The sequence below is a fragment of the Aythya ferina genome (assembly GCF_964211825.1).
Source record: "Aythya ferina genome assembly, chromosome: 17".
Lineage (NCBI taxonomy): Eukaryota > Metazoa > Chordata > Aves > Anseriformes > Anatidae > Aythya > Aythya ferina.
The window spans coordinates 14,641,426-14,669,068 of NC_140316.1; the positions used below are offsets into that span (position 1 = coordinate 14,641,426).

Sequence of the window (27,643 nt, forward strand, 5' to 3'; positions counted from 1 at the left end):
CCGGGGCCGCCCTGCACGGCCCGGCCCGGCCCCAAACGGCCCCAACGGCCCCTAAACGGCCCCACACGGCCTCAAACGGCCCCACAGAGCCCGGCCCCGCCGCCATGGAGCGCTGAGCCGCGGCCGCCCCTGCGCCACGGGCCGGCGGGCACCGAGCGCCGCCGCACAAAGAGGAGCAGCAGCAGCAGCAGCATCCGGAGCGAACCCGGAGTAAACCCGGAGTAAACCCGGAGCAAGCCCGGAGCACACCCAGACTCGGAGCACGCCCGGGACCGGCCCGCGATGTGACGTCCCCGCCGCTCCCCGGGCTGGGCGATTTTGCGGATTTTTCCCTTTTCGTCGTTTTTCTCTCTCCCGTCCTTCGCCGTTTCGCCTTTTCTCCGCCTGCCTTTTTTTCGCCCTTTTTTTCGATTACCTTTTTTTTTTTTTTTTTTTCCGCGCCGGAGCCCCGCACCCTGGCCGAGCACGGGGCGGGGCGGGCCGCGGGGCCGGGCGGGTGCCGCCGCCGCCGCCGCCGCTGCTGCTGCACGGCCCGGGGGGGGCGGCCCCGCACCGCAGCGGCCGGAGCCGGCCCGGATCCTGCTCTGACGGTAACGGGCGGGGGCGGCGAGCACCGGGGAGGCGGCCGGGGGGGGCTCCGAGGGGGTACGGAGGGGTCAGGGGGGGTACAAGGGGCTGGGGGGGGTCAGCGGGCGAGGGGCGGTTGAGGGGGGGGGGGCGCAGCGCATCGCAGCGCAGCCCGGAGGATGGGAGCAACTTTGGCTGGTTTTGGGGTTTTTTGGGGGGTTTTTACATCGTATGGCAAAGTGGGGAGGAGATAATGGACCGGCCGCCGGTGCCTCGCCACCAGCAAAGCGCCCCGAGGTGCTCCGGTGCCGGCCCCCGGGTCCTGATCTGTGCGGTGGGGACCGGCCCCAGCCCCACGGAGCCCTCGGAGCCCCCCGGAGCCCTCGGAGCCCCCTCCCCGCAGCCGCCCGAGCCCCCTCGGCCCCGCAGCCAGCCGGCCACAAAGGAGCGCGGACAGCCGGGAGCGCCCCTGCTATGGTTGTGGCTGAGCTTCCTCCCGCTGTCACGGAGCAGAACCGAGCTGAAAACCCTGCGAGGCACCGGGCACAGCCCCGGGGCTGGCCCAGAAGCTCCACGGCATCCCCGGGACCCCGGCGGTGCTGGGAACGGAGCCGAGGCAGCGGGCGGCCGCTGCGGGAACGCGGAGCGAGGTGGTGGCAGCGGCATCCCCGAGCAGCAGGAGCAGAGCTCACGGACACGCAGTCGTCGCCCAGGAGGCAAGGGATGAAGCTGGAAAGCTGAGCGTGAGGAGCTGCTGCTCCACTCCCGGCGTGTCCCCGAGGAGAGGCAGCGGTGGAACCGGGCGGCTGCGTTCGGGGCTGCGTTCGCCTGGGTCCTGGTGTCGGGGTGGCTGTGCAGGGAGCTCTGCGGGGTGCACACAGCGATAACGGGTGCGTGGATGGGTCCCTGAGATGGGTGCTCTCACCTGGTGGCCGTGGGAAGCCCGCCTGGGTGGGCGCACGCTGCTTGGAGGGCAATTTGTGGACTACGGGAGCCGCCTGCCCCGGGGCTCTGCGGGCAGCACGGCAGGGCCACGCGGCCCGTGCCTCGGTGAGGAGCTCCTCGGGTCTTATTCATACGGATTTTGTGGGGTGCAGCAGCTTTCCATGCCTCTGCTGTGGGGTTTTACCGCTTGGCATGCCCAGCGTGGGGCACGTGCTGCTGGCAAAGGCAGTCGTGCCAGGGGTAGGATGGATGTGGGAGCATCCCTGCCTGGCTGGTCCTCTCTGAGCGCATTTCTCCCCGTGTCTATAGGAGCTGCCTCCCTTTGGAAATGTGTGCGGCTTCCAGGAGTGGATTTTCCCGGGGCGAGCCGCCCGCTGCTGGGTCAGGCTGCCTGGAGGCCGCTGGCACCAGAGCCGAGCTCTCCGGGGCCTTGCTGTGACCTTGTGTGCGTAGAGCAGGGAAAGGGAAGGCAATTCTTCATCCGCAGGAGCGTGGTGTGTGCGCTCCCGTCCTCGCGGAAGGCTCGCTTGGCAGTTTAGTAGGTCAGCAATGGAGGGGAGCCTCGTCTGCGCCGGCTGCGAGATGGGCCTGTCTCAGCCGACCGTGGCATTAAAAATTGAAACCTCTCGCTGTGAATATTTATCCCGAGGCTGGAGCTGGGAACGCCACGGAGCTGCTGCTCCGGCGGCTGCCGCGGGGCCGTGCTCGGGGCTGGCTGCCGCGGAGCCCCTGCGGGGGAGCTGCGACACCTCCTCGCCTTCCAGACCCTCTGGTTCTCCGTCCTGTTTGCACCTGAACCACGCTTCCAGCCCCGAGCAAGCTGGGGGCGAGCCTGATCTCGCCCGGTTTTTAATTGCGATCTGCTGCCCTGCTGGGGAGCGGCCGCAGCTTACGGGGACGAGGGTCCCCCGGCTCCCACGACCCCATAGCGGTGGCCGTGCGCCCGTGGCCGTCCCCGAGCCGCCCCTGTGCTCCCCTCCTGTGCAGGATTAGTGCTGCCCACCCGCACCCTGCCGGCTCCTTTTTGCCCAGGGCAGGTTCCCCGTGCCCACGGCTGGTTTTTGGGAAGCAGGCGGCGGAGCTCTGGGGCCGGCCACGTCCCGGTGCTTTGCTCGGAGCCGCTGTGTGCTGGGGAGACGAGGCTGTGGAGGGAACCTCGTGGTCCTGCTGGTTCCTTTTGGGGCGAGCATGGCCTCATTTTGCCCCCTTTCCCCGTTACCCTGGGGTGGGCTCACCCTTTACCCTCCTGGCACGGTTTTGGGGGCACCGGCAGCATCTGGGGGCAGGATCAGGCCCCGTGCCGGTGCTGCCCGAGCTTTGGCAGGGGGGTGCTGTGTAGGGCCGAGCACCCCCCTGAAGCTTTCGGGGTCGCTGCAGCTGCGGGGTGGGCTCGGGGGGGGGGGCGGCTGCAGCTGCCGGGGCACCGCTCCCGGCCCCCGGCCTCTGTGCAGCCGCATGTCCGTCTGCAGCGGGCGCATGCATGCAAAAATAAGACATTTCTTCTTTCTCTTCTGCCTGCGCATTCCTCAAAAAGCTAATATTCATGAAAGGTAATTCAATCAAACCGCGATGCCTATCAGCTAATGCAGCAAAGCTGGCGCAGGGGTGAGAATGGGAGCCAGGAACACAAAAGCCCTGTTTTATTACCTCCTGCTTGCCTGAGAATTGCTTTTCTCCCTCGAGTGAGCCGGCTAAAGCTGGCTTTATTATGTTAACCTATTTGCGTGTCAAGAGCTATTGTGCCTCTCTTTATCTGTGTTTGTATTTGCTCGATGCAGGGAATAAAAGGACGAGGCGAAAATGGATGGCTGGTCAGTGCTTTGCACTCTGGGGGCACTGATTGGTTGCTAAGTGATTTGCATCCCCGGTAATCGCTTTTATCTCGGAAGGATGTCGTGTATAATTATAAGCCTACTGACATCTTTTGAAATCTGCCTAATGGGTGTTTTTAATTTACATGGGAAGCCGGGGCTATTTGTGTTGCTCTGATTACAGGTTGTGCGAGCGGATGGTTTAAAATATAGATGTTTCCCTAGACGTGTGGGGGGGGACACCGTGAGCCATGAAGCTGGGGGGGGGTTTTTTTTGGCCGGGTCCCGCTCTCCTGGGGACGGGTGGAAGCGCAGAAGTCCCCGCACCGTGCGTGACTTTGGGTTTTTGGCTCTTCCAGCCCGGTTGTGCGGCCGCCACCTCTCCCCACGTGCTGTGCCAGCCCAGCCCCATCCCAGGGCGCACAAAGCATCAGCTGGTTTCTTTGGATGCCCCGTAAAATACAAGAAGGGGAGCTCCCAGCCCGGTGCAGACCGTGCCCGGCTGTGCTAATTGTGCCCGTTCGCCCCCCAACCCGTTTGGGCCGGCGAGGTGGGACCCCCAGGCTCCCCTCCTGGTTTGCCATGGGGAGCAAATCCCTGACTGGGGGCTGGAGCAGCAGGTTGGGGACACGGTGGGCTGGGGACACAATGGGTCCCTTGCTCTGGGACACGCTGGGAGGCATCTGGTGACTGCCCCCGCAGGCTGCTGGGGTGTGATGACGAGCTGGTAATTAATTTTTTTCCCCTTGATGAGTTCGGTGAGGGGAGTTTCAGCGCATCGCGGGACCCCCCTTGTGTGCGGGGACAGGGGTGGCCCTGTCCTGCGGGGACATGGGACAGTTCCCCAGGCGCAGGGGAAACGTGGTCGCAGGAGGGCAGCTGAGGACAGCGGGGCTGTCGATGCCCTCGGCGGGTCAGTGATTGGGGCAGGGTGCTGGGGAGCACCCCGGGGTGCTGCGCCCTGCTCCCGCCGGCAGCCCCCGGCCCGCAGCACGGCGCGGGCGCCGCTATTTATGGCTGCCTGTAAACAAACTCCCAATGAAAGAAAGTTAATGACCTGAGACTGACAAGAGCCTGCTGGGAATTTTTATAGCCCCTGGGACTCCTTTTGCTAAAGAGAGAACAGAGCAGCGTTTTAACCCAAAGCGGCGAGCCACGTCCCATCCTGCGCGGCGCAGCGGGGGGGACCCCAGGAAGGTGACCACACTGTAGGGTTGGGGGCACAGAGGGGCCAGACAATCAGGGATGCCCAGGCAGCACGCCACGGTGGCACTGGGTGCCCTGTGCACGGGGCTGGGGTGCGTGTCCCCCCCCCCATCCCAGCAGGAGCAGGCACGTGTTGGGGTCGGGGATGCTCCAGCCTCGCACCATCTGCCTCTCGCGGGTCATTTTGTCGCGCTCCGGGCTAGAGCGAGGGCTGGCTCATCATCGGCAGTAACCAAACACTAATAAAGCCTTAATACCCTGCAGTGGAGAGATTTAGCTGTCAGAGATAAATATTCATGCTGCTTTCTCGGTCAGCTGCGCTCGCACGACAAGGGAGCGGTGGGGGGAAGTCGTGGTGGCGGGGGGCACTCGGCAGCACCGCCAGCCCTGGGCCCTGCTCGCCCCGCTTGTAGCCGTGTGTCCTGGCTAATTGCACGGTGTAAATCCTGCCGTTAGGGGTGCTGAGCAGGGGGGGTCGTTGGCGTGGCCCAGGGCACCCCCCTCGCCTTCGTCCCACGTAAGCAGCCTCCGTCTGCGCGTCGCTGGATTTGCTGCTCGGAGCTGGCCCTTAAAGCTGACGAGCGGGAGGCTGTCTTAAGTGGTTCGGGTTAATTAATAGTCAGGGACGTGTCCGTTTGTTAAGGGATGCTTGTGGCAGGGCGAGAACCAAAGCCTAACCTCCCCTTTGGAGAAAGTGGAGGCGTTCCCAGAAAGGGCTGGTGCTTCCTGCACCGGAGAGCCCTGTGGGGTCCTGGCGGAGCAGCGCCCGGTGTCCCCACTGCACGTGGTCCTGGCGCTGCCACCCCCACCCTTCCCGCTGAGCTGCGGGGCTGTGATTACCCCAAATCCTCACGAAAGCAGCTTCCTTTGAGAAGAAAAAGCCAGGAAGCAGCAGCGAGCGGTGTCTGGGGGCGCCCAGCCCTGTGTTGGAGGTGTCAAGGGGACACGAGTGCCGTGTGGGCACAGCGGAGCTGGGGTCCCGTGGGGGATGTAGGACGTGGGATGTGTCTGGCGTGCGGTGCCGGGGGCTCCTCTCCTCCCCGAGGAGCAGCCCCCCTCTGGCCACGTGCTCCGGCTTTCCCGGCACAGACCGGGTGGAAGCGGCAGTTTTTCAGCAGCTGTAATGCTTGGGGATATGAGAGATTAAGGTTAGTGACCATTTTTTAACTCAATAAAGGGAAAGACAAGCTGGAGTCTGCAGTCCGGAGATATAATTAGTTCGCAGCAGTGGTGCTTTCTTGATTTAGCTTCAGAGAGCAGAACAAGACAAGGATGTTATACCCAATTAGCAATAACATACAGTCTGAGCCTCGCTAGGTGAGATAACGAGCCGCTTTTATAGCTCTTCTTTACGGACTTTTTTGGGGGAAGGAGAGGAGGAGGAGGGGGCTCGCGCCTTGATTTCTTCTCATCTGGGAACAAATGATGGGGCCGGGAATTCCCAGACCTGTACCCAGGAACAGCCCGGAGCTGTGGCCGGCCCCACAGGCTGCACGGTGACCCCAAGACCCCAGGGCTGAGCAGGATCCGACCCGGAGAGCAGGAGGATGGTGTCCGAGTCCTGTCCTTCATGGGCAACCCCGAGCATCGTCCGGGCTGGCGGATGGCACGTGGCAGGGGGTGACGTTGAGGCAGCGCCTCGTGCGCCTGCGCCAGTCGTGGTGCTACGAGCAGCGTGTTCGTGGCAGCCCTGGTTTGTCGTGGGAGCCCCGAGCTTTACGAGGGGACGGCCGATAAAGCAGGGGCCGTGCGCACGCCGTGTGAATGTTTCCTGGCTGCTCGCAGTCGGGTTTATGGTCTGTGAACCCACAGAGTTTCCCTTGCTGCCGGGAGGGGCGCAGGGCCCTGATTACAGCCAGGTTTCGCAGCCAGGACGTGGCATCGCTGTCACCTGTGGCCACATCCCGGCTGGATATCCATCTGCCTGCACCCCGTGGTGCTGCACTCCCGTTGGCCATGGGTTTGGGTTTTATTTTCTGGGTAAACCCAGGGGTTTTGGGGCTGGGGGTCCCCGCGTGTCTGGCACCGGTGCCCTGTCCCGTGGCAGTGCTCGGGGCCTCTTGGTTTGGGTTCTGCCTCCTGCCAGCACAGGGCATGAAAAGGACGTCCCACAAACCACCCCGCCCAGCAAAAAGTCTGCGATGAAAACTCGGATTAGGTTTAATTAATCAGCTTCTAATAACGGGCTCTGCTGCTGCACGTGGGTTATTTGCACGCTGCTTTCCCATCTTTCCCCGGGAGCCACGCGGGCAGCGTCCCCTGCCCCAGCCCATCCCGTGCCGGGCTCCCCTCATCCACCTTGGGTCAGGACGCGGCCGTGTGGGGCATCCCTGGGGTCCTGGGGCAGCGCTGGAGCCCGGATCCATCCCTGGTGCCTGCAGCCCCTCCTGGGCACTGTCCCCATGGGGACAGGATTGGGGACAGGGCCAGGGCCAGCCCGGCACAGCCGGGAGGAGCCGCAGAGCACAGCCGCTCCCCGGGCCGTTAACGCACCGCGATGATCATCAGCCCTCGTCGTAATCATTAAGACTATTAGAAAGAAATGTTCGCTTGAAGCTAATGTCAGACTTTCTGTTCTGCTTTGCAAACGCGCACAATTAATGCCAATCAGCTGCGGGAGGAAGCCAACTCGCAATCATGTCTGCTTCATCTCGGCTGTCAGCTGTTGCCATTCCGTGTTGTACATTTTCATACAATTGCTATAAACATAAAAGGGAAACTCCGCGTTCTTCAGAGGGCTCGTGTATTGTTCTGTGTTCATTTTAATTACTCCGCATTCAGCAGCTCATCTGGCCTCGCAGAATAGGCAGGAGAAAGTAGGTCTTTGTAAAACAAATATATAAATCTTGATAGATGCCTTATTTTCCCATTCAGTGGTTGCATTGCATTATCTACGGCTAAATAAGAAAAGCCTGTTTAATTTTTCTTTAGTGGGAGCTTTTTCTGCCCCCCCTTTTTGCCTCTCTCCTCCCGCGGGGGCTCGGCCTCGCTCCTCTCCCCGGGGAAGGCGCGCGGCGAACCCGGAGCGCGGGGCGAGCTCCGGAGGGGGGGAAGAGCCGGAATTGCTTGGCCGGATGGTGGCATAATCCTTGTTACAAAAGTACACATCAATTATAAGAATTCCTACAGTAATCTCAGAAATCTATCTTTTCTGCTGAACTGGCTCATTAAAGAGCGCCATTCATTTCCATCTCTCCGGGTGAGAAGGGTTTAAATCCCCCGAGCTTTGTATTACAAAACAGACTCGGGGTGACGGACTCTCTTTAAATATTAAAAGAAAGAAGTTGATTTTTTTTTTATTTTTTTTTTTCTTCTCCCTTTTCCTTCCCCCGGCCTCGCGGCACAGACGAAGCATAACTTAATTAGGCGAGGGCGGCGGGCACAGGGGGGCCGGGAGGGCTCTGGGAGCCGTGGCGGTGAATAGCCGCCCATCTGTCGGCGGGGAGGCGCGGGGCCGGCCTCAATGCACGCTTTGAGGGCCCGGCACGCTGAAAGGAGCCGTGGCGGTGAAAGGAGCCGTGGCGGGGTCTGTCCCGCATCCCCGGGCTGTGCCACCAGCACCACGGCAGCACAGAGCCCCTTTGTGTGCCGGGGGACGCGGGGACAGCGGCGGCCGGGCCGGGGTCGCGCAGGGTGCGGGGCGGTGCGTGCGCCGCCGCCGGGCTCTGTGCAAACACGTTAATTTGTTTTCTTTCTTGCCTTGCCTTTCAGGGTAATTGGTTGCATTTGAAGCCTTTGTGAAAGCCTTTGATTATAGTAATTTCGGCAGCGCGATCTACCCTGGATTCCTTCGTTAGATTCTTTCACAGCTCCGCCGCTCGGGGCTGTAATTACCGCGCGGCGCGCGCCTGCCCTCGCCGTGCACGGTGCCGCCGGACGGGCAGTGCCAGGCGGCCCTGGGGGGCCCAGGGTGCTGGGCACCGTGGCCAGATGAGCACTGGGGCTGCCACATCTCGTGGCACACCCACAGCCCCAGGTCGCCGTGCTGCTGCCGGCTGCGATCACATCCCCTCAGGCTGGGGTTGCTCTGGGGCACCCCGGGGAGCCGTGGGTGTTTGGGCTGTTCGGTGCCGTGGGTGTTGCCACAGAGGTTTGTAGGGTCGAGGCATGGTGTTGGACAGCGGGATTTGGTGTCTGATGGAGAGGTGAAGGGCTGCTTCTTTCCTGGTTTTGTTCCAATCCCACGTAGCGACCTTCTTGGCAGAGACACAGCAGCGTGTGCCCGTTCCTGCAGCCGACACGTGCTCGGCCGCTCCTCCCCACCTCTGGCTGCTCCTGCCCCGTGCTGCCGGTGTGGGGGATGCTCCTGAGCCTGCCGGAGATAATTCCTGCTAATCCAGCACATGCTGCCTGCAGGTGTCCTCCAGCAGCTCCCCACGGGACAGAGACCTCCCCAGGACCCAAACTGTCCTGGCCAAACGCTGGCAGAGCGGCTGGATCCAGCCTCAGGAGGGTTGGGGACATGGAGCAGGACATCCGTGGGGTGCCATCGGTGGGTGCTCTGTGGGAGCATCCCCAGGGCACGGCCAGGCTGTGAGGAGGATGTCAGCACCGGGAATGATGGCAGAGGGCTGTTGGAGACCCAAGAAGGTGCGCCGAGCTACAAAGAGTTTTTTGGGGTCAAACCCAGCAGCCCCACATTCAGAGCAGGGAAACCTCTGAGCCACAAAGCCCCAGGTCCCATCCGTGCTTGGGCATCAGCAGGGGGGACCTCGCACCGCGTCCCAGTCCCCCCAGCACGGGGATGCTCCTGGCACCGCTGTGGCCACGGACAGCACCGGGACACGGGGCTGCTCCGGTTTCCAGAATCATCATTAACCTGTTAGGGAGAGCTGTTCCCGCTCACAGCTAAAATAGATCTTTAATCTCTGCCCAAAATAGCTCATTTGATGAGAGGCCTCCTTAAAGCTGACACATAAATTTAACCAGGCCGCCCTAGTCCTTCGCGAGGATGTCTGCAAATGCTCAATAGCACTTGAATTGTTTTTTTTTTTTTTTTTTTAATTCCATTGTTACGTACACATCTGATACCTTATTTCTTCCATCAGGTCATTTGTAACAGTCAGGAGGCAATTTACTTCTGTCTTCTGATTCAATTTGCTCTCTGTGCTGCCGCAGCCATTCCCCTGCGTGGGGCTGGGCTCGCGGGGTCACCCCCACCTTTGTGGCCCCGTTCCCGAGCAGGAGGCTATTTTGGGGGGGTTTGATGCTCATTTTTCGAACGGGCTCGCTGCCCGTGCCGGTCCCACTCCATCTCCTGCCCTGGCAGGATGCGCTGAGAGCTCCCTCTCGTTTCTTTGCTCCTCAAACACTCGGGTGCTTGTTGTGGCTGGCACGATGCGATTCTGGGGCCAGGCAGTGCCAGGCTGTGCCGCAGCCCCCGTCCTGCGTGCACGGGGCCAAGGAGGCACCGGCAGCTCTTGGTGGGGATGGATCCATGTGGGTAACGTCCCCGTGGCCATCGGTCCTGCCTCCTTGCTGTTCGTTGCCACCACGCGAGCTGGGGGCTCCTGCAGCACCGAGGAGAGAGGGGTGGGGAGGCAGCAGGAAAATGTTTCCTCCGTAAATAAACGCGGGTGCTGGGAGCGCCCGAAACTGGGATGCTCCTCGCCTTGGGGCCTTGCTCTGACAAGCTCCACCAGGCTGCTGGCTGTGAACCCAAGCTCGGGGGCTGCAGCTCTGCTCGTGGCACTGCGGGGTCCTGGCTTTGGGGTCTTGGCTTTGGGGTCCTGCCACTTCTGGCACCGCTCCCCGGCACAAACCCGGCTTCCAGCCGCACTCAGAGGAGCTGGTGGCGCTTTAAGATCTGCGGGTTTTTAGAGATCACAAGAGGGGTTAGAGAAAATTACCCTTGACTCTTACATGCTAATGTAATCTCTAACCAGATCTGCAGCGCTGCGGCTAAAATTGCTTTTTAGATTAACATTTAATTATTAACAGGGCCCCCTGAAAGGCCCGGGGCTGGAGCGCGGAGGGGAGCGGGGCGCGCGCGCGGCTCGGCCGGCCCCGATGGAGACGTTTGCCAGGCGAGGGGAAGGTCGCGGGCAGCCGGCAGCGGCACGCCGTGCTTTATTGCTGCCCTCGGCAAGGTGTCGTCAAACTTCTCCTTTTTATTTTATCTCGTGCTCCCCGTGATTTACCGCGGGGTGACCTTTCCCGTGTTAGCTCCTTCCCGCACCGGGCTGTGGGTGCCGAGCGGGGCGTCCTTCTGCCCCCGCTGCGGCCGCTCCTCCCTGCTCAGGGTGGAGCAGAAACCTCCCGCCTGTGCTCAGGGGTCCCCATCCCTGTCCCCATCCCTGTCCCTGTTCCCGTCCCTGTCCCCATCCCCACTGTCACTGCCCAAACCCGCATGGCTCCGAGGTCGCCCCGTGCCCGCTGCCGTGCTGAGCTCCGGTGTGGCTCATTTACAAGGCTCCGTAGCATCCCTATTCCTACCCCTCCTCACCTCCCGCTCCCCCCAATCCCCTTTTTACGTGGTTTTTATCCGAGCTGGCCCCCGTTTCCCAGCCAGGCCGCGTGCTAGGGACGGGCAGCGCGCTCAGCTTCGTTAGCGCCCGGGCAGGGATGCGCACGCTGCGGCGGCAGACACGGCCCTTTCTTCTCCTAACAAGAGGCCAGCTTCTGCAGTCCCCTTTATTCATTGTTCTGCCGAGGCAAGCGGCACAGACCCAATTCAGGCTGAGACTTTGAAAGTTCCCTTTCTTCCCCACCCCCCCTCCCGTCACATTTTCTTTTATCTAAATCCTCGCCTATGAAAGCCTCTATCGACAGCTGCGCTGGCCTTATCTCGCTGGAGGGACCTTCGCGGGGCTCTCGGAGGAGATAAGACCGTCTTATCGGCCTCTGATGTCAGAGAAGGTGCCAAACCCTTCTGTCATTGGAGCTTTAGACACAGAGGTTTTTTTTTTTTTTTTTTTTTTTTTTTTTTTATTAAAGTCACAAAGACCTTGGGTTTATAAATAGTCCGATGGAGCGATAGGGCCTCGAAATTAGCAGGCTGGGGGCGGGGACGGCGGCAGTGGGAAAGGGGCTGGGGAAGGAGGAGGAGGAGGAGGAGGAAGAGGATGGTTGGAGCTGGAGGGGCGCAGGGACACTGTCCCCCTGCCCTCAGCCACCAGAGCAGGGCACTGGGTGGCAGCCCCGGGCCCCGTGGTGCTGCCAGCTCCTGATCCTGACCACGGGAGCTGGGGACAGCACCGGGTGACAAGCGGTGCCGTGCCCCGTGCCGGCGCCGTCTCACCACGGTGACAGCACCTGCTGGGGCCTCGCTGGCTCGGGGCCAGCCTTGTCCTTGTCCCCATCCCAACAGCACCCGGCAGCGTGGATGGAGCAGTCCCCGGGCTCTTGGCACAAGCATCGTGGGGCTGTTGGGGCCGGGGGGCCCTTCAGTCCTCACCCCGTTGCCTCCCCCGACTCGGGCTGGTGGCGGTGCCGCGGCAGCTCCGGGCTCAGCGGTGCCGGCGGTGCCACCAGCCCCAGGGCCATAATTGAGGCCTGGGCAGAGGCCGTGCAAACTCAGGGGCAGGGCAGCAAAAACTGCTGAGTGTTGCCTTTCTTGCCGTGAAAGAGCCAGAGCAGCTTGAACTAAATCGGATCCTGCTGATTGGAATTAGTTCAAACGCAGATGGAGCTAACTAAGCTGGCGGTAAGCGTTGGGAGAGCGCAGCGTCCAATTCCCATCAGCTGATTCAAGGGCTTTTCTGGGCGGCATTAACGAAATGCCACGGAGCGGACAGATGCCTATTGTGCGGGGGGGCCCGGCCCCCTGCTGCCTGCGGGGCCGGGGTGCTGAGCCTGCACCCCAGGGTGCTGCAGGGCCGGGGGGGGGATTGGGGGCTGAGCGGGGCCGCGCGTGCCGAGCCGGGGACCTCGGCGGTTATTAAGCGTGCGCATTAATATGGGGTGAAGCTCAGCTTAGCTGTCGAAAAAATTGTCTCTGCTAAGAGCTGCGTGACACCGGGCGACGGGGGCAGAGCTGTGATGGGAATTAATCGCTGCCTTTATTTAGGTTGGCGTGTGGCTCCCGCGCCGGCGCGGCTGCAGCGCCGCTGCCCGGGGTGCGCGGTGGGGGCAGAGCCCTGCGGTGTCCCCAAGGGGGTCGCGGTGCCCTGCGGGGGGTGGCAGCCCCCAAAGGGACCCCGGCTCTGCCTGCAGCAGGGGCAGGACCGTGGCTGCATCCTGCTCTGATTTGGGGCTGCTCGGCCTCCCCGCTCACTGCTCCGTGGGTTTGGGGTCATCCTGCCCTCGGCTCCTGCCCCCGGGGGGGCAGCGGATGGGGGACACCCCGCCGTGACCCACGGCTGTCCCCAGAGCCACCGTTTGCGGCCGTTTTTATGGTGTCAGCCTCGTGCCAGGGCCTGATGTGGCACATGTCCAGCCACCCATGATGGGGCACGGGGACAGGGACGGGGACAACGCGGCTTCCCGGGGAGGCGCAGGGACAGAGGTGACGTCCGCCGCTAATCGGCCAGATGGTGACAACCTGCGGGAGGTCAGCGCGTGGGAGAGGCTCGGATGGGGCTCAGGACATGGCCAGGGGGTCCCTGCCCAGGGCCACCCCATGGTGAGGACACGGCCAGCACCGAATCCGGCCGGTGGCTGCGCGCCGGGAGCGGGGCTGTGCCACGAGCCCCCGGTCCCGGCGGGGAGACGCGAGCTCCCGAGCAGTCAAGTGCGCTCAGCCTGTGAATAAGAAGCACTTCATTCTCTTTTCAAACTGTATAATTTCTGCCTGATTGTAATGGCATATTTTAAAATTACCAGAAATCGAAGCCAGAAAATGGATACGGCTGCTTTTACTGCGAGCTGCATTAACAAAGGATATGTAATGCACGAAATAAAAACACCTCCCTGCCCCCCTCCTCCTTTTTTAAGACAGTAATAGGAGAAAATTGGTTTTGAAACTGAATAAAAGTCCTTTTCAGAGGAAATCATTTCTTTCAGGGTACCTTTGCTGAAAGTAAAATAGTGAATAATGAAAGGTGGTTACATGATTGTCTTTCATTTAGAGAGCGCTAGGACAGATGGAATCTGGGAGAAATGCAAGATTGGAATAATTGCATGGTAACAAGGCGCTTGTTGTGAAATTAGTATCTTAAGAAAGTAGTGAAAAAGGCTTTTACTCATGAATACTTCATTATTAGGAGAAAACAGCACAATTTGGGTTCTCCAGACACCTGCTCGGTATTAAATGACTTCCTCCTCCCCTCCTGCTCCTCACACCTTTCTCTGACGACTCTCTCCGTCTCCCAAACTTTGCAGCGGGGCCGGCCGGGCGCCGCCGTGTCCCTGCAGGGGCAGGACGGGAGCTCAGGACCCCAAACCCCGTGGTGGTGGCAGCTGGGAGCGAGCAAGCACACGTCCGTGGCCATTTGTCAGCTCAGAGGAGAAGGCGAGCAGTTCCCAAGAAGGCCTGTCCATTGTGTGCAGGGAAAAAAAAAGACATTTCTGTAATCGCTCAGACACGGCCGGTAACCAGGTCCTGCTGTCGGGAGGCTGGGGCCGGGGCTCGCTGGCTCTGCGGGTCCCCATCGAGCCCCTCTTGCTGGGCCATGCTGGTGGGGAGGTGCTGGGGGTCTCCTGCCCTCGGCCCCAAACTGGGGGGCACATCACCAAGCGGTGGTGGTGACCTGCTCTGCCAGCGCGTGCCCAAGGCCACTGCGCTGTCCCCACGCACCCCGGCACCTCGTGCAAGCAGCAGCCACCCCGCAGGACCCCTGAGCACCCCGGGCAGGCAGGATCCCATCCACCAGACCCGGCAGGAGGATGTTTCCCTGCAATGGAGCAGCTAAAGAGGTGCATCCGCCCTGCCATGCAGCCCTGACTCACAGCCAGCGGAACATTTCGGCCAGGAGAGCGATGGATCCACGGACGGGCACCGCAGCCGCGTTTGTGCCTGCGCTGGGCTCCCTCGGGATGTGCAATTAGCAGATCGTTGGTGGAGGTGACTTTGGCCTGACCCCTCCAGCTCTTCCTGAGCAGATTTTGATGCATCCCACCATCCCGAGTGGGACTTCGACGCCCGTGGGCCGGGTCCCTGAAGTGCAGTGGGGAGGACATCCCGATGGCAGCTGCTGCTGTCCCCAGCCCGGGCTCAGGGCTCGGGGCGCACGGCGCTGGAGCTGTGCCTCAAAGGAGGACGAGGAGCTGCTTGGTTTCCTGCAGGAGGAGCAGAGAGCGACGCAGGGAGCACAGATCACCCACCGAGCCCTTCATATTTATTTTATACATCTTCATATTTATTTAAGGCTTCCATAGTTATTTATTTATCTCCAAAAGAGCAAAGGCCCCTGCGCAGCGTGCGCACCGGCGGTCGGCGCAGGAGCTCCCAGCCTCTGCTGTGCGCAGACTTTGCCCGGCGGTGCGGGCAGGGGGCACGGGAAGTGTTTGTGGGAGGTGGGCACGGGTGGGGGGCACGGGCAGAGGGTGCTGGTGGCCGGTGCCCTCCTCTGACCGCCGTCTCCTTTCTCTCAGCAGCACGCGGGGCGGCGGCGCGGCCGGCCGGGACACCCGGACCATGCTGGCGTGCCTGCAGCGGACCCAGAACCCCCCAGGCCAGCACCTCGCCTGCCCCAACAAGGCCCTGGAGCCACGCAAGTGTAAGTGGTGGGGCGGTGGGGAGGGCACACGCATGGCATCGCCCGCTGCCCCCCGGCACCGGGATGCGCCGGGGTCCGAGCCCCTCCAGAGCCGAGCCTGCGCCCGGCTCCTGCCCGCCCTGGGGCGCCCGCGCCTGTTCCCTGCTTTGATGCTTCTTGTCTTATTGGAAAAGACATTCATTTAACTGATAATTAAAAAGAGCAGGAGAAGCGGGGTTATTTGGGGGGGGGAGGGGGAAGGAGACGAGATAAGCAAATTAAATTGGGTTGCTCGGGCTGATAAGTGGAACTTCGGAAAATTTTGCGCGGCTGCCTGCAAAGCGCGGCGGCAGACAAAGCTCCAGGACCTGCTCCGCAGCCTCCCGAACCCCCGAAGCCTCGGCGTCCTCCCCTCCCTCCCTCCCGTCCCTTCCCCCCCGTAATTACTTTCCCAGTTTTGCTGCAGCTCGCCTTCCCGACGAGCTGGCCTTTCAGATAAGCTGTAAACTAGTTACATTAAAATGGGTTCCAAAAGGTCACTCCAGTAAAGCACCTGTCTCTCCCAGCCTTTGTCTCTCAATCCAAACCATGATTAAATGTATATTTAATGAGCCTGCTTTAGGCAGGCGTGTTTGACCTCCCCGGCTGGGAAAGACGCATTAAGATTCTCAAGTGATGAATGTGTGTTTTAAAGAGGGGAGTGGATATTTTTCTGCTGGTCTCAGTTGGATTTTTAAACATTGCAGGCTGAAGACAAATCAGCTGCTAAAGCTCGGCTTGTTAGTGTGTGACAGCCCCCAGGCATTTGTTTAATGATCTGTATTTTCCCACAGACATTTTTCCCCTTTACCTGGGCACCCCAGCACGGCTGGCACGGGGTGGCACCGGGTTTTGCTCGGTGTTTGGCTGGCCCCGGGGTCTCACGGGGGGGCCAGGGTTTATTTTCTGGGTGAAGCTCCCCAGGCTCGAGCGTGGTTTCATGGCCAGCCAGGAGCTCACCCCGGGCAGAGGAATGCAGCAGGATCGCTGGTGGGGACGTGCTGGTGCCTGCAGGGCCTTGGTGGTCTGGGGTGGATGGGGTCTGTGCCCCCCAAGTGGTTTGCACCCCGTTGGGATTTGGGCTCCCCATGGGCTCTGCGAAGCGGGTGGGCGAGCGCGTGGCCCCGCACGTCCGTGTGCTCGCCTTGAATCCAAGCTCGCGGTGCCGCTCGAGTCTCCTTCCTATTAGTGTCTGGAAGGAAAATGAATGTTGCTCTTGTAAAATTATTCCTAATCCGTCATGCCTGAGCAGCGGCGCAGGGCTGGCGCGAGGGCTCCGGCTCCCGGCGCTCCTCGGTGCCACGTGCTAACGAGCTCGGCTGTGCCCACAAGGATGGGACCCACAACGGGGATCCTGCCAGGGTGTCCTGGGGACCCCACAGGTTTGGCACCAGGCTCTTTGTGCTGAGCCCTGCAAGGCACCAAGGTCAGGATGTGCCCCCCCCGTTCCCACAACGTGCCCAACACGTGCTGGTGGTGGCTCGGAGCTGGGGATGCCTCAGCCCGTGGGACACGACGCCGCGGAGCATCCCCCGGGGGGACCCCAGGCCAGCAGGGACCGCACGGGGACCAGGGGGTGGCCGATTGTGCCCCCACCCCTGGGGCAGGACCGTGCTCACCCCAGCTCCCTGGGGTTTTTTCCCCCCTTGCCCCGGTGCGGGCCGTGCCTGGCCGCGCTCCCCCAGCGCGCTCGCTGCCGGCCAGGTCACCTTAATCAAAGTTTAGCTGACCGTACGTTTCCGCTCATTATGGGAAAATGCAGCATGCCTCTCTCCTCCCTGCCTCCTGCTATTTCAAATTAAATTGCAGGTGACATTCAGGGCCACGCATCTGGGTTTGAATACAATTTTCCCTTCCTTATTTATGGCACCTGCGGTGCGCGGGGTGGCGAGGAGCCGCCGGGCTCGTCCCGGCCGTGGGGCCGAGCCTCCCGCTGCCCCCCAAACACCCGCCGAGGTACTGGGAAAAGAGAGCGCTCCCTTAAAACGAGGCACAATTTAGAAGTGCCTCTGATTACTTAATTTGCTCCTGAGTATCTCAGTAATTATCTTTATGGGTCTTATTTCTGTCCTCTGGCATTGTTTCTGTCGATATTAAATGAGTCTGGCTCTCGGCACGCTGGCCGTCTGGCCCAGCACCGCTGTGAAATCCTATTACCCTGCCGGTGCCGCTGATTAATTTTTGTATTAATTTCACGTAGAAGGTGAGCTGACTAATTTTCCTGCCCGTGCTGGGAGCTGAGGGCCCCGGCACCTTCACCCCATGGCCCTGCCCTGCGTTCCCCCTCGCTCTCCTCCCTATTCCTCTCCCCGCTCCCGGTGCGTTGGTGCCCCACGCTCCGGCACAGCCAGCCCTGAGCAGGAGCATCCCAGTAAATGCTGGGGGTGACTGCACCCCAGTGCTGGTGGCAGAGGCTGGCTTCTCTCACCAGGAATCCCAGTCCGTGCCCTGAGCAGGACTGGAGGCAGCGTGCCCTGTGTCCTGGAGGCTGCGGCAGGGTGGTGCCCCGCGCCCCACCAGCCCCTGCCCACCACCTCCCCCAAGGAGCAAAGCAGCATCCTCAGGACAAAATCACCTCCAATTAGCTCCGGCAGCCCGGCCCCTTTTGATTTTAGTCGGTGTGCATTACAGGAATCCTGAGCTTTATTTAAATTATAAATCAAATGATGCGGCTCTCGCTTTGCCCAAACTCTTCGCCTCTCTTGCTCTCCGCAGTACCGTAGCGCTGGGTTATATTTAATGAAACGTTGCTTTATCTGTGCCCTCCTCCAGCCTGCACCGGGGGGGCCCTGCCGTGGGCTGGGATCAATACGGAGCTGGGAGGGATGGGGAGCTTCATGGGCAGAACACTTTGCTGCGTTAAGAAAGGAAATAATGCCCGTGGCGTGGCCTCGAGGGCAGCTTGCTGACTGCCCCCCTGCAGCGGCACCCGGGGATGGGGACGTGGCCTTTGGGAAGCAAAATGTCCCAGTGGGCATAAAGGACAGGGACACCCCCAGCTGGAAACCATGGAAAGAAGGACGGGGCTCTGTGGGGTAGCCAGAAACGGGGTGGGTGAGGGCGAGAAGCTCGGGGACCCCTCGGGCTGCGTGGGTGCCATGGCACAGGGAGGATGAGGAGGGCTGAGCCCGTCCCCCTGAGCACCAGAGCCCCGCAGAGGGCTGCAACGAGGCCGTGTCCTTGCTTTGATGCATCAAAGGGGCCGTGGAAGGAGCCCACCTGTTCCATGCGCATCACGAGCTTTGCTGAGCTGTGCTTTCTTCCTCCCCGCCTGCTCCCTTTTTATTTTTCGCAGGTGCTTTTTAGAAAGACGAGATAACAAGTGCCATTTGTTTACCGAAGCCTGCTGAGGAACAAAAGGGGGCTGACGCGCTCACATCAAACGCCGCTTTTTCCGTAAACATCATTTTGGCGTGGTTGTTGGATTCGGAGCCCAGCCCTGTTGGGCACGGATTTGGGGAGGCCGGGTCAGGCTCCGGAGGGCTCGGCGTGAATGCGCACGCCCCGGGACGCACCCACGGAAACTCAGCCCTGAGTGATAAAACTGTTTAATTGCATCCGGGATAAAACCACATTTAATGGCTTCTCATTACACAATTCTACTTATTCCAAGGGCATTTTCATTAAAGTAGCTGCAGCAAAGCTCTGCTTTTTGTACACACCCATAAAATATAATTTTAATTTCATGAGGGGTTACACATGAGTGAAATAAGATTAATTCTTTCATTTTCAGTTTCTGGAAGGGATCGGTTAATGATGGTTCTGTGTATTTATATATGTGCCATAAAAAGGAGTTCAATTAACTGCCATGCCCAAAATGTGCTGTTGACTTGCACTTTCCCTGCCAGGAAACGCTGCAGAAACACTTTTCGATCGGTCGCGTGTGCGGGGGGGAGATGGATGGGGCCGGGCGCTGGGCTGGGGGGAGGCTCCCCAGGTGAGACCCCGTGGCCAGCAGGGACCCAGCCGGACCCCAACCTCTGGGGGCGTTTGGCTCGTGGTGCCCTGACACGGGAGGGGTTTCGGTTCTGCAGCCAAACTTTTTGGCACCGCTCTTGATTTCGTAGCAGTTGTGGGGTTTTCAGCTGCCGGTGCCTTCGCTGGAGCCACGAGGGGGCTGGCAGCATAAAAAGTGTGGCTTTTAAAGATCAAAAATTAATTTAATAATAAAAAAGTGGCAAGTACATTGCCCAGATAACAGAGTGGAGGGGCTGGGGTGAGCTCCCCCTGCTCCGAGGACCCCATTGCTGGCCCTGTGGTGGGGTGGCACCAGGGTGGCACCAGGGAGGATTTGGGGCAGCCTCGTGGTGGCATTTGGGGTATCCTAAAGCTGGCATCAGGGTGGCACCGGGGTGGCCCCAAGATGCCACTGGGGCAATGTCAGGGTGGCATCAGGGTGCCATCGGGGTGGAATCGGGGTGGCACCAGGGTGCCATTGGGGTGGCACGGGGGCGTCCCCCCGCCCGCCCTCCCCGCTCCCTTTGCCCGGCCGCTGGCCGTGGCGCTGTGCGTGGTGCCGCGGCGGCGCGCGGTGCTAATACCTCGGCGAGGAGACAAATAGAAAGTGACACATGTGTGTGTAGACTGGTATTTGTGGTGACGCTTTGACTGCAGATAATAAAGTGCTCGCCCTGAGGTGATCCAATTCAGCAAACGCCTCGGCAAAGCCGCGCGCTCCTTCAAGGGAGAGAATAAAGGGGAGGAAAAAAAGGCCCGTCTGAAATGACATGTCAGCCTAAAAAGGGAACGTGTTAATGGATGAATATCTCGGGATGGCAAAGCCCTGCTCTTCCCTTTGTGCTTTGTCATGAATTTTGTTGTCTTTGCACATTACGGCTCCTGCGCGGCTGCCGCTCGAGGTTTGCCACCTACGTTTATTCAGATGGATTTCTCCGGCTATTATTCCTGGAGTTGTTTTTAATTTAAGCCCTCGAAGCCGCTCTGCATTTTTCTCTCGGCTCCTCTCCTCGTGCGGGGGCTGCTCTGCTGGGGGAGGCTTTTGTCCCGGCACCGCGCGGGGCTGTGCGGCGGGGCCGGGGTCCTGCAGGGGTGGGGGCTCCTGCAGGTGGGGCGCAGCCCTTTTTTGCTGCCCCCCCCGGCCACCCCAGGGGGGCACGCTGCAGGGGACACCGTGGGGACGCTGCGTGCCCTGAGCAGAGCTGGCGGGGGGCCGGGGACCGCGCAGGTGCGGGGCCCCCCCCCGCTGCATCCCCGCGCCGCGGTGGCCTCTGCGCCACCCATCCTGGGGACACGGTCACCATAGAAACCGCCGCACTTCAAAGGGTGGAAAATGGTGAAATCCGACAGGGAAGGGACGTGCGTGGCGGGGGGCAGCAGCACTGCCCGGCTGCGCACCCCCTGCCCGTCCCCGTGCCCCCAAATGTCCCCCCCCCAGTGCCCCAGCACCAGCCCGGGGGGCTCGGTACCCACGCAGCTTTGCCAAGGGGGACCCAGACCCCAGCATCAGGGGCTTCATTTGTTTGTCAAACGCACCATGTTTTGTTTGTTTCCTTCCAAGTGTTGTGCAAATATTTAGGTTTCTAAAATCTGCTCGCAGTTTCGCAGCGAGATCAGGGGGCTGTGGATGGCTTCTGGAAGCGTCGAGGGAGCTGGCGCTCCCCTGCTGGATGGGGAGCGGGGCAGCACGGCCCAAACACAGGGCGAGCTCTCTGCTCTTGTGGCATGCCCCTCGCTTGGGGAGGGCAGAGGGGAGGCTCCCGTGGCCCCAAAAGATGGGTGAGGTCCCCCACTAGCAGGCAGCAGCATCACACACTGGTGCCGGACTCTGTACCACCTGCATCCACCTAATGAGAGCTCCCCAGGCTTCACCTTGCGCTGTGGGGCAGAAAATTGCGGTGATTTCCCCCTTGGGAAACCCTCCTGTGCCCCGCTTGTGGTGCTGGGCAGCTCCCCGGGTGCTGGGCACCGTGCCACGGGGACAGACCTGCCCCAGGGGGGACCGGGGCTCAGGGGGTGCCGGTTTCCAGGCTCAGCTCCGGCCTCACCAGCTCTCGGCTCTGCAGCGCTGCGAAGATTTACCTCTGAGATGAATTTTTTTCATTAGTAGCAAAATATGGTCCTGCTTTGATGTGTAAAAATAAGGTTTGTCCCGCCTGATCTTGTGGAGGAGAGAAGGAATGGGGGCGAGGCAGGGCGACCAGACTGCTGCCACCGTGTCCCCACTGAGCCCTTCCCCAGGACTGCTGTGCGGCCGGTGCCAGCCCCAGGACATCCCCCCACGCACCCCAACATCCTCCTCATCCTCCCCGTCCAGGGCAGGGGCACCCCAGAGCCCCTCCTGCAGCAGCACAGCCCCAGGGCTGGAGCCAAGAGCTGCCGGCGTGCTGGGAGGCGCGTGGCTGAGAGCAGGGCTCACCGGGGGCGCAGCCGGGCTCCTCCAGCACCCAGTGTGGCCATGGCATCAGGGGATGGAGGAGGCTTGGTGCTCAGAAAAAGGATCTTGGAAAAGATGCTGCTTTGGTCGGGGACACCCCATCTCCACGGCACGGCTCCTGGGTTCCCCTGGGCAGCGGTGGCAGGACCCCCGCGTGTCTCCGGTCGCGCATTTTGCACCGGCTTCTCGGCTCGCAGCGCGGCAGGGCTGAGGCTGCCCGAATCCATAAACAAAGATTTATTTCGGATTGCAGCGTTGTTGGGGTCTAGGATTTAAATCTGTGTCTTGAACCGAGTTTGGTGGCCAATTTGCTAAAGTAAAAAGTTGTTTAGCTGGAGGCGTAATCTTATAAGCCTATGCTGCCATTATAATGGCTTCTCATTTCTGCCTAGCTTTCCAATAATGCTTTGAGCAGAAGCTCGGAGTAATATAAAAAGCCATAGGATTATTACTGCGGGCGATGCATTTTCCATTTACAGTAATAAAATACTGAAGAAACAAAACAATTTAAAATTCCAATAAAATTCAAAACAAATCTTTGGCTGCTGAGCAGATTCAATTATTTAGCTGTTATTGAGTGCAGGCTGGAAAAATAGAGCAGGTCAGGGAGGGAGGGGGGGGGACCCAGAGCTGGCTGCGTGTCGCCTTCACCTAGGAAAAGGCGAGCGGAGGTGGGAGATGGCCCGTGGCCGGTGAGAGCATCTGCTGGGAGAGGGGATGAGAGGTGGGTGTCGCAGGAGGCTGGGGCTGGTGCCACCATCTCGGTGTTGCCCTTTGAGCTCTGGCGAGGCCGGAGAGGCTCAGGAGCTCCAGGAGGCAGGGATGCTCACGGCAGCGAGCCCTCGCTGAGCCCGTTGTGATTCAGGAGCAAGCGAAGGTCTGGAGCAGGAGGTGAGAAAAAAGCAGGGGAGCGGCCACCACCGCCTGCCCTGCTCCCGTGGCAGCATCCCTGCTGGTGGGTGGCACCGGCACCACTCGCCGGGGGAACGCACGAGCTCTGCGCCGGCACAGGGGGGGTTACAACGCGTGCCCCCACCCTTGCCGTGACGTCCTCGACGTTTCGGGTTCAAGAGGAGGGAGGGGGGAAAAACTGCCGGCGACCGGCTGAGCATCAGGCGGGCTGTCTGCGCCTGACGGGTGACGGCGGTGATTCGGGAGAGTTTGCATCTCGCAGTAATTACAGCCCGTTAGAAAGCAGTAATTACTCCGGAGAGGGGGAGCCGCTTACCAGCAGCGCGCACGAGCGCGCCAGGAGCCTCTTGGAAATTGGTAGCTCTGTAATTTTCCCAGTGGGGGTTTGGTGCGTCACCCTGATATGTGACAACACACTGAATTTGTGACTTGTCACATCCAACCCAGCTGGTGTGAAGAAGGCGACAAAGGAGGCTCCTCGCTTCCCCCCTCGGCTCGCTCGCAGCCCCCCGTGCTCCCCCAGCGGGGCGATGCCACCGACGTCGCCCACGGCCACGGCGCTCGGGGACGGGGCTTGGAGTCTCCGGCAGCGAGCGGGGGTGCACGCGGGGCCGCGCCGCTCCCTCCCCCATCGATGGCCTCTTTTTTTAATTCTTTTTGCTCAGAAAGGAGGATTTTCCTCCCTCTGTGGAATGGGTTCATTAGGGATTCTGCGAGTGTCACCGGCTAATTAGTGTCATGTTAATTGAGTATTCGCGATGCTGCCACCTCCAAGGACAGCGGTGCCGGCATGAAGGGGAATGCAGACGTGCGTCGCTCGCGGTGCCGGCGGCCGTGCTGCTGGGCAGAGCCCCCCGGCTCGCTCCCAGACCCATGGATCAGGGGGATCCATTGTCCTGGGGGGGTTTTAACCCAGCACGGGCGATGCCCCAAGGACGGGGAGGTGCTGGAAGCACCGCGTGCCCCGTGGCAGCCTGCCTGGGCTGCTGCGTGCCCGCACCCTGCCGTACGGAGCCGCGGGCGCAGTCTCTCCCAGCAGCTACATTAAATCCTGCTCAAAGGCCCTGGTTTTAATTGGCTTAATATACTCGTTAATAACAATGTCTATTTAAGACACCTGTAAAAAGCCCATAACATTAACTTAATGGGAGAAATGGCTGGTGAATGCGCTTCCATTCTGCCTTTTAAATTACTGGTACATCGCCGTAATGGAGAGCACTGAGAGCGGCGGCGGCCGGCCCCGGGCTCACTCCCCGCACCCCTGGGGCTGCTCCTGCTCCTCCACGGGGGTGTTGTACACCAGGTCCTTGAGGTGCGAGTGCCCCAACCTGCCCCTAAATACTGCTTTTAATGCCAGGCCTTGCTCTTACAGACACGTGCATGCATGCGGCGAGGTCGGAGCTGGACCGAGGCAGCGTGGTCACCCTGTTTAATGAATCCGCCCTCGTTAGGTGCGCCTCATGGCACAGCTCTTCCACAGCGACCTTGACCCCCAGCCTCCCAAATTGCCTGGCAGTGAGGGGCAGGGTCCCTGGGAGCACCGGGGCTCCTCGGTGGCACTTGGCCCAGGGTGGGCGGAGGATGGCTGGTGGTTACCCAGTTGTGCCGGCAACTTTTTGGAGCAGTGGCAGTGCTCGAGCACCCTTCACGCTGGGAGAAGTGGGGTTGGTCTAGGGAATGGGCACTGGACATCGCCTAGGGACAAACTCTTGGGACCTGGCCAGCTCCTCCGTGCCTAGGGCTGGTGCTGTCCCCAACCTGCCTGCCCCATCAGCCAGCCCTGGGCAGCTTCAGCACTCAGGGAGCAGAACCAGGATGCTCAGCAGCCGTGCGGAAAGATGGGCCCATCTTCATAAAGCACGTGTGAAATGCTTATACGATGTCTTTTTCCATGCCATTACTTTTACTGGGACTGAGGATTGCACGGCGAGGCGCGCGCCGGCTGCTGCTGCATCCCCGGCCCCGTGCTTGGAGGGTCCCTGCTGCTGCCCTGTGCCACCGCCGTGGCCACGGGAGAGGTGGCAGCGAGGCAGAGGCACCGCCGTGCCGTGCTCCTTGGTGTACTCGTGCAGAGCAGGGCTCCCTGCAGCCTGGGGAAGAACACATTTGGCACGCCAGGAGAAGAAATTTTGTGAAACGGAGCTGGCAGTAACGTCCCCATTACAGACAACGGCGACTCTGCTCACGGAACGGGGACATCTGTCTGCTGCGCCTCCTTTTTAGTGGTGTCACCGGTGGCTCCGTGGTTGTTCCGTTCCCAGCAGTGGTGGAAGGACGAGCACAACCTTCTGGCTGCCCCGAGCCACTGGAACTGCCTGTGCCAAACGTGTGAGCACTGGGACTGGGACCGTGGGCACCCATGTCCCCCGGGGTGCTTTATGAGCGATGGGGAGCCAGCGGCACCCCCCCTGCGCGCATGTGCCGGCCTGGATGTGCATGCGCACGTGTGTGTGGAGATTTTAAACACCTAATTTATTCCATCTATTAGATAGATTTTGTAGATTTAATCATTTTCACAGTTGGTGGCTCATTGGATACTCAAGATAAACTCCAAATGAAAGTATAATGGGTACGACAAATGAGTTTTCACACCAGAATGGCAGAAACTTGCTTGGGAAAGAGTTTGAAAGGAACAAAAATATATACATATATAATTTTTTTTTTCTGCGGTGGCTTTTGCTGACTACAGTAGGTTACCACAGTTAATTTCACCAGTTTTGTTCATCTGTAAAATTGCATAAAAGTGACATTTTTGTGCTCATTATAGGAACTGCTGATTTATGGCTGGTAAATGCAATGCTTTTCCATTTTTGGTGAGGTTCTCGTAGCAGCGCAAAGCACCCATGAAATTGCTTGTATAATGTAGTTTAAATCCAATCTCGGAGAAAGATTCCCCCGTTGGGTAAAGTGACATTTCCATTCTCCACACCGAGTTTATTTTAGGCCACTTAGAAGTGACTTTATAAGTGAGAGGGGGCAGGTTTGTGCCGTGACCTCGTTTCTACCAAAGGCTGGCGCCGGGAGCCGGGAGGGTGGTGCTGGAGGAGGAGAAGAAGGAGGAAAAGGAGGAGGAGGAGAAGGAGGAGGAGGAGGGGATGAGGCTGAAGGCCAGCCATGGGTCCTGGGGTCGGACTGACACTGCTCTTTGCTCCCGCAGGCGAGACGGCGGCACCCATGCATTCCCCGCGCTACCCCAGCCCCGCCGAGCTGGACGCCTATGCACAGAAGGTGGCCAACAGCCCGCTGACCATCAAGATCTTCCCCACCAACATCAGGGTCCCACAGCACAAGCACCTTAACCGTACGGTCAACGGCTACGACACCACGGGGCAGCGCTACAGCCCCTACCCCGTGCACGCCAGCGGCTACCAGGGCCTCCTGGCCATCGTCAAAGCCTCCGGCAAAAGCGTGGTGAAGAACGCGGAGGGGAAGCGGACTAAGCTGTCGCCCGCCCAGGCCGGCGTCGCTCCCTACCCAGCCTCAAGCACTTTAGCTCCAGGCCCTTCCTGCGCCGGGCAGCTGAGCTACCACGGCGGCCAGAAGCAGCTGGAGGGCCCCGTGCCCCCCAACGTGACGGTGGCGGCCTCGGCACTGCCGCTGGCGGGCAGGAGCCTGGCGCTGCCTCCCTCCAACCTGCCCTCCATCCAGAGCATCATCTACCAGCTCAACCAGCAGTGCCAGGCTCAGGGCTCCCAGCCCGCCTGCCCGGCCCTGGCGGGCGCCCACCCCAGCCCGGCCAAGCACGGCGCCTTCCCCGCCGTGGCCTCGGCCGGAGCCTACGCCGGCGCCGTGCTGCCGGACTGCCGCAAGGGAGCCGAGCTGGCGCTGGGCTCCAACCCGGCCCTGGCTCCCAAGGCTGGCCTCTACCCCGACGGCGTGGACTACCTGCTCTGGCAGCAGAAGCAGCAGCAGCACCTGCGAATGTACAGCGGGGGCGGCAGCGGCGGCGGGGGGGCCCTCAGCAAGTCCCCCGAGGCTTGCGCGGGCGCCTCGCGCCCCTACGGGCCGGGGGCGACGGCGGCGGCGGCGGCGGCGGTGGGGGGCGAGAAGGTGAGCTCGTCGCCCTTGAACTGCATGCACGGCAACTTCTCGGTGGGGCAGTACTTCGCGCCGCCCTGGAACAGCGTCCTGGTGACCCCCACCAGCGACTGTTACAACCCCCCCGAGCTGGGCCCCGCGCCCCGCGAGCTCGGCGTGCTGCCGGCCGAGGGGCTGCCCAGCAAGACCCTCTGCAACACCTCCATCCTCAGCAGCAGCCTCCAGTCGCTGGAGTATCTCATCAACGACATCCACCCGCCCTGCATCAAGGAGCAGATGCTGGGCAAGGGCTACGAGACCGTGTCTGTGCCAAGGCTCTTGGACCACCAGCACGCTCACATCCGCCTGCCCGTCTACAGATAAGGAGCGGCTGCTGCTCTTCCCAAAGCCAGGGCGACGGCCGGGAGGGCGGCCGGGGGCCTCCGGCACCGCGAGGCTGCGAGACCGTGGAGGCCAGGGCGGGGTGATGGGGGGGGGACGGGGTTGGCTACCGAAAGGGGGTCCCGGCGCCCCGCAGATACTGGCATTTAACCGGGGGTCGTCAAACTTGGATGCACCCGAAACCCGCTGGAAGCCAAGGATGAAGGAATGCTTGTCTATATAGCTCAGAAATCATTTTATTTCCACGAATGTGAACAGGGAATCGCTACGAGTTGCTGCTATCCAGGGAGAGGAGGCTCCGCTCTGTGCACGGGCGTGCGCGCGGCGGCCCCGGGGCTGTGCCGCAGGCAGGGTCCCCGCCCGCGAGCGCCCGCGCTCACCTTTAGTTGAAGTCCATAACTTGCACTGCTTTGATTAAAGCTAATAACTGGGGACAGTCTGGAGGCTATTTAAGAAAAACACTTGAAAACTTGAACAGATTTTTGGTTTGTTTGTTTTTTTTTTTTCTTTTTCTTTTTCTTTTTTTTTTTTTAGTTGCCCAGAGCGTGCGTCTCGTGGTGGCTGCGGCACCGCCCAGCCCCGCCACGGGGTGAGCAGGGGCTGGGGTCACCCAGAAAAAGTCCCACAGGGCGGCCGAGCCCACAGGACCACGCCTAAGTCTCAGCTTTCCAAGGTTTGGGTTTTTTTTTTTGCTTTTTTTTTTTTATTTTTTTTTTTTTTACTGTCAATGATACCCTTGTTCCATTTTAGAGTCAGGCAAGGAGATGTAGGAT

General features: G+C 60.7%; 1 protein-coding gene across 3 annotated transcripts; it reads left to right on the plus strand.

Annotated features, from left to right (window-relative positions):
• FAM222A (family with sequence similarity 222 member A) lies at positions 1-26,903 on the plus strand. 3 transcript variants are annotated; one of them, XM_084491595.1, is made up of 3 exons: positions 1-590; positions 15,003-15,127; positions 25,609-26,903. In XM_084491595.1, the coding sequence occupies exons 2-3, from the start codon at positions 15,046-15,048 to the stop codon at positions 26,850-26,852; spliced, it is 1,326 nt and encodes a 441-aa protein (XP_084347721.1). In that variant the 5' UTR covers positions 1-590; positions 15,003-15,045; the 3' UTR covers positions 26,853-26,903. The 3 variants fall into 3 exon arrangements, with proteins under 3 accessions (XP_084347721.1, XP_084347719.1, XP_084347720.1); XM_084491593.1 differs by having other exon boundaries at positions 15,006-15,127; XM_084491594.1 differs by lacking the exon at positions 1-590 and adding an exon at positions 11,765-12,174 and having other exon boundaries at positions 15,006-15,127.
• Positions 26,904-27,643: the final 740 nt, after the last annotated feature.

Coding starts and splice junctions, on each gene's coding strand:
- FAM222A (XM_084491595.1), top strand. CDS start 15,046: ATGCTGGCGTGCCTGCAGCGGACCCAGAACCCCCCAGGCCAGCACCTC. Junction 15,128..25,608: donor GGCCCTGGAGCCACGCAAGT/GTAAGTGGTGGG, acceptor TTGCTCCCGCAG/GCGAGACGGCGGCACCCATG.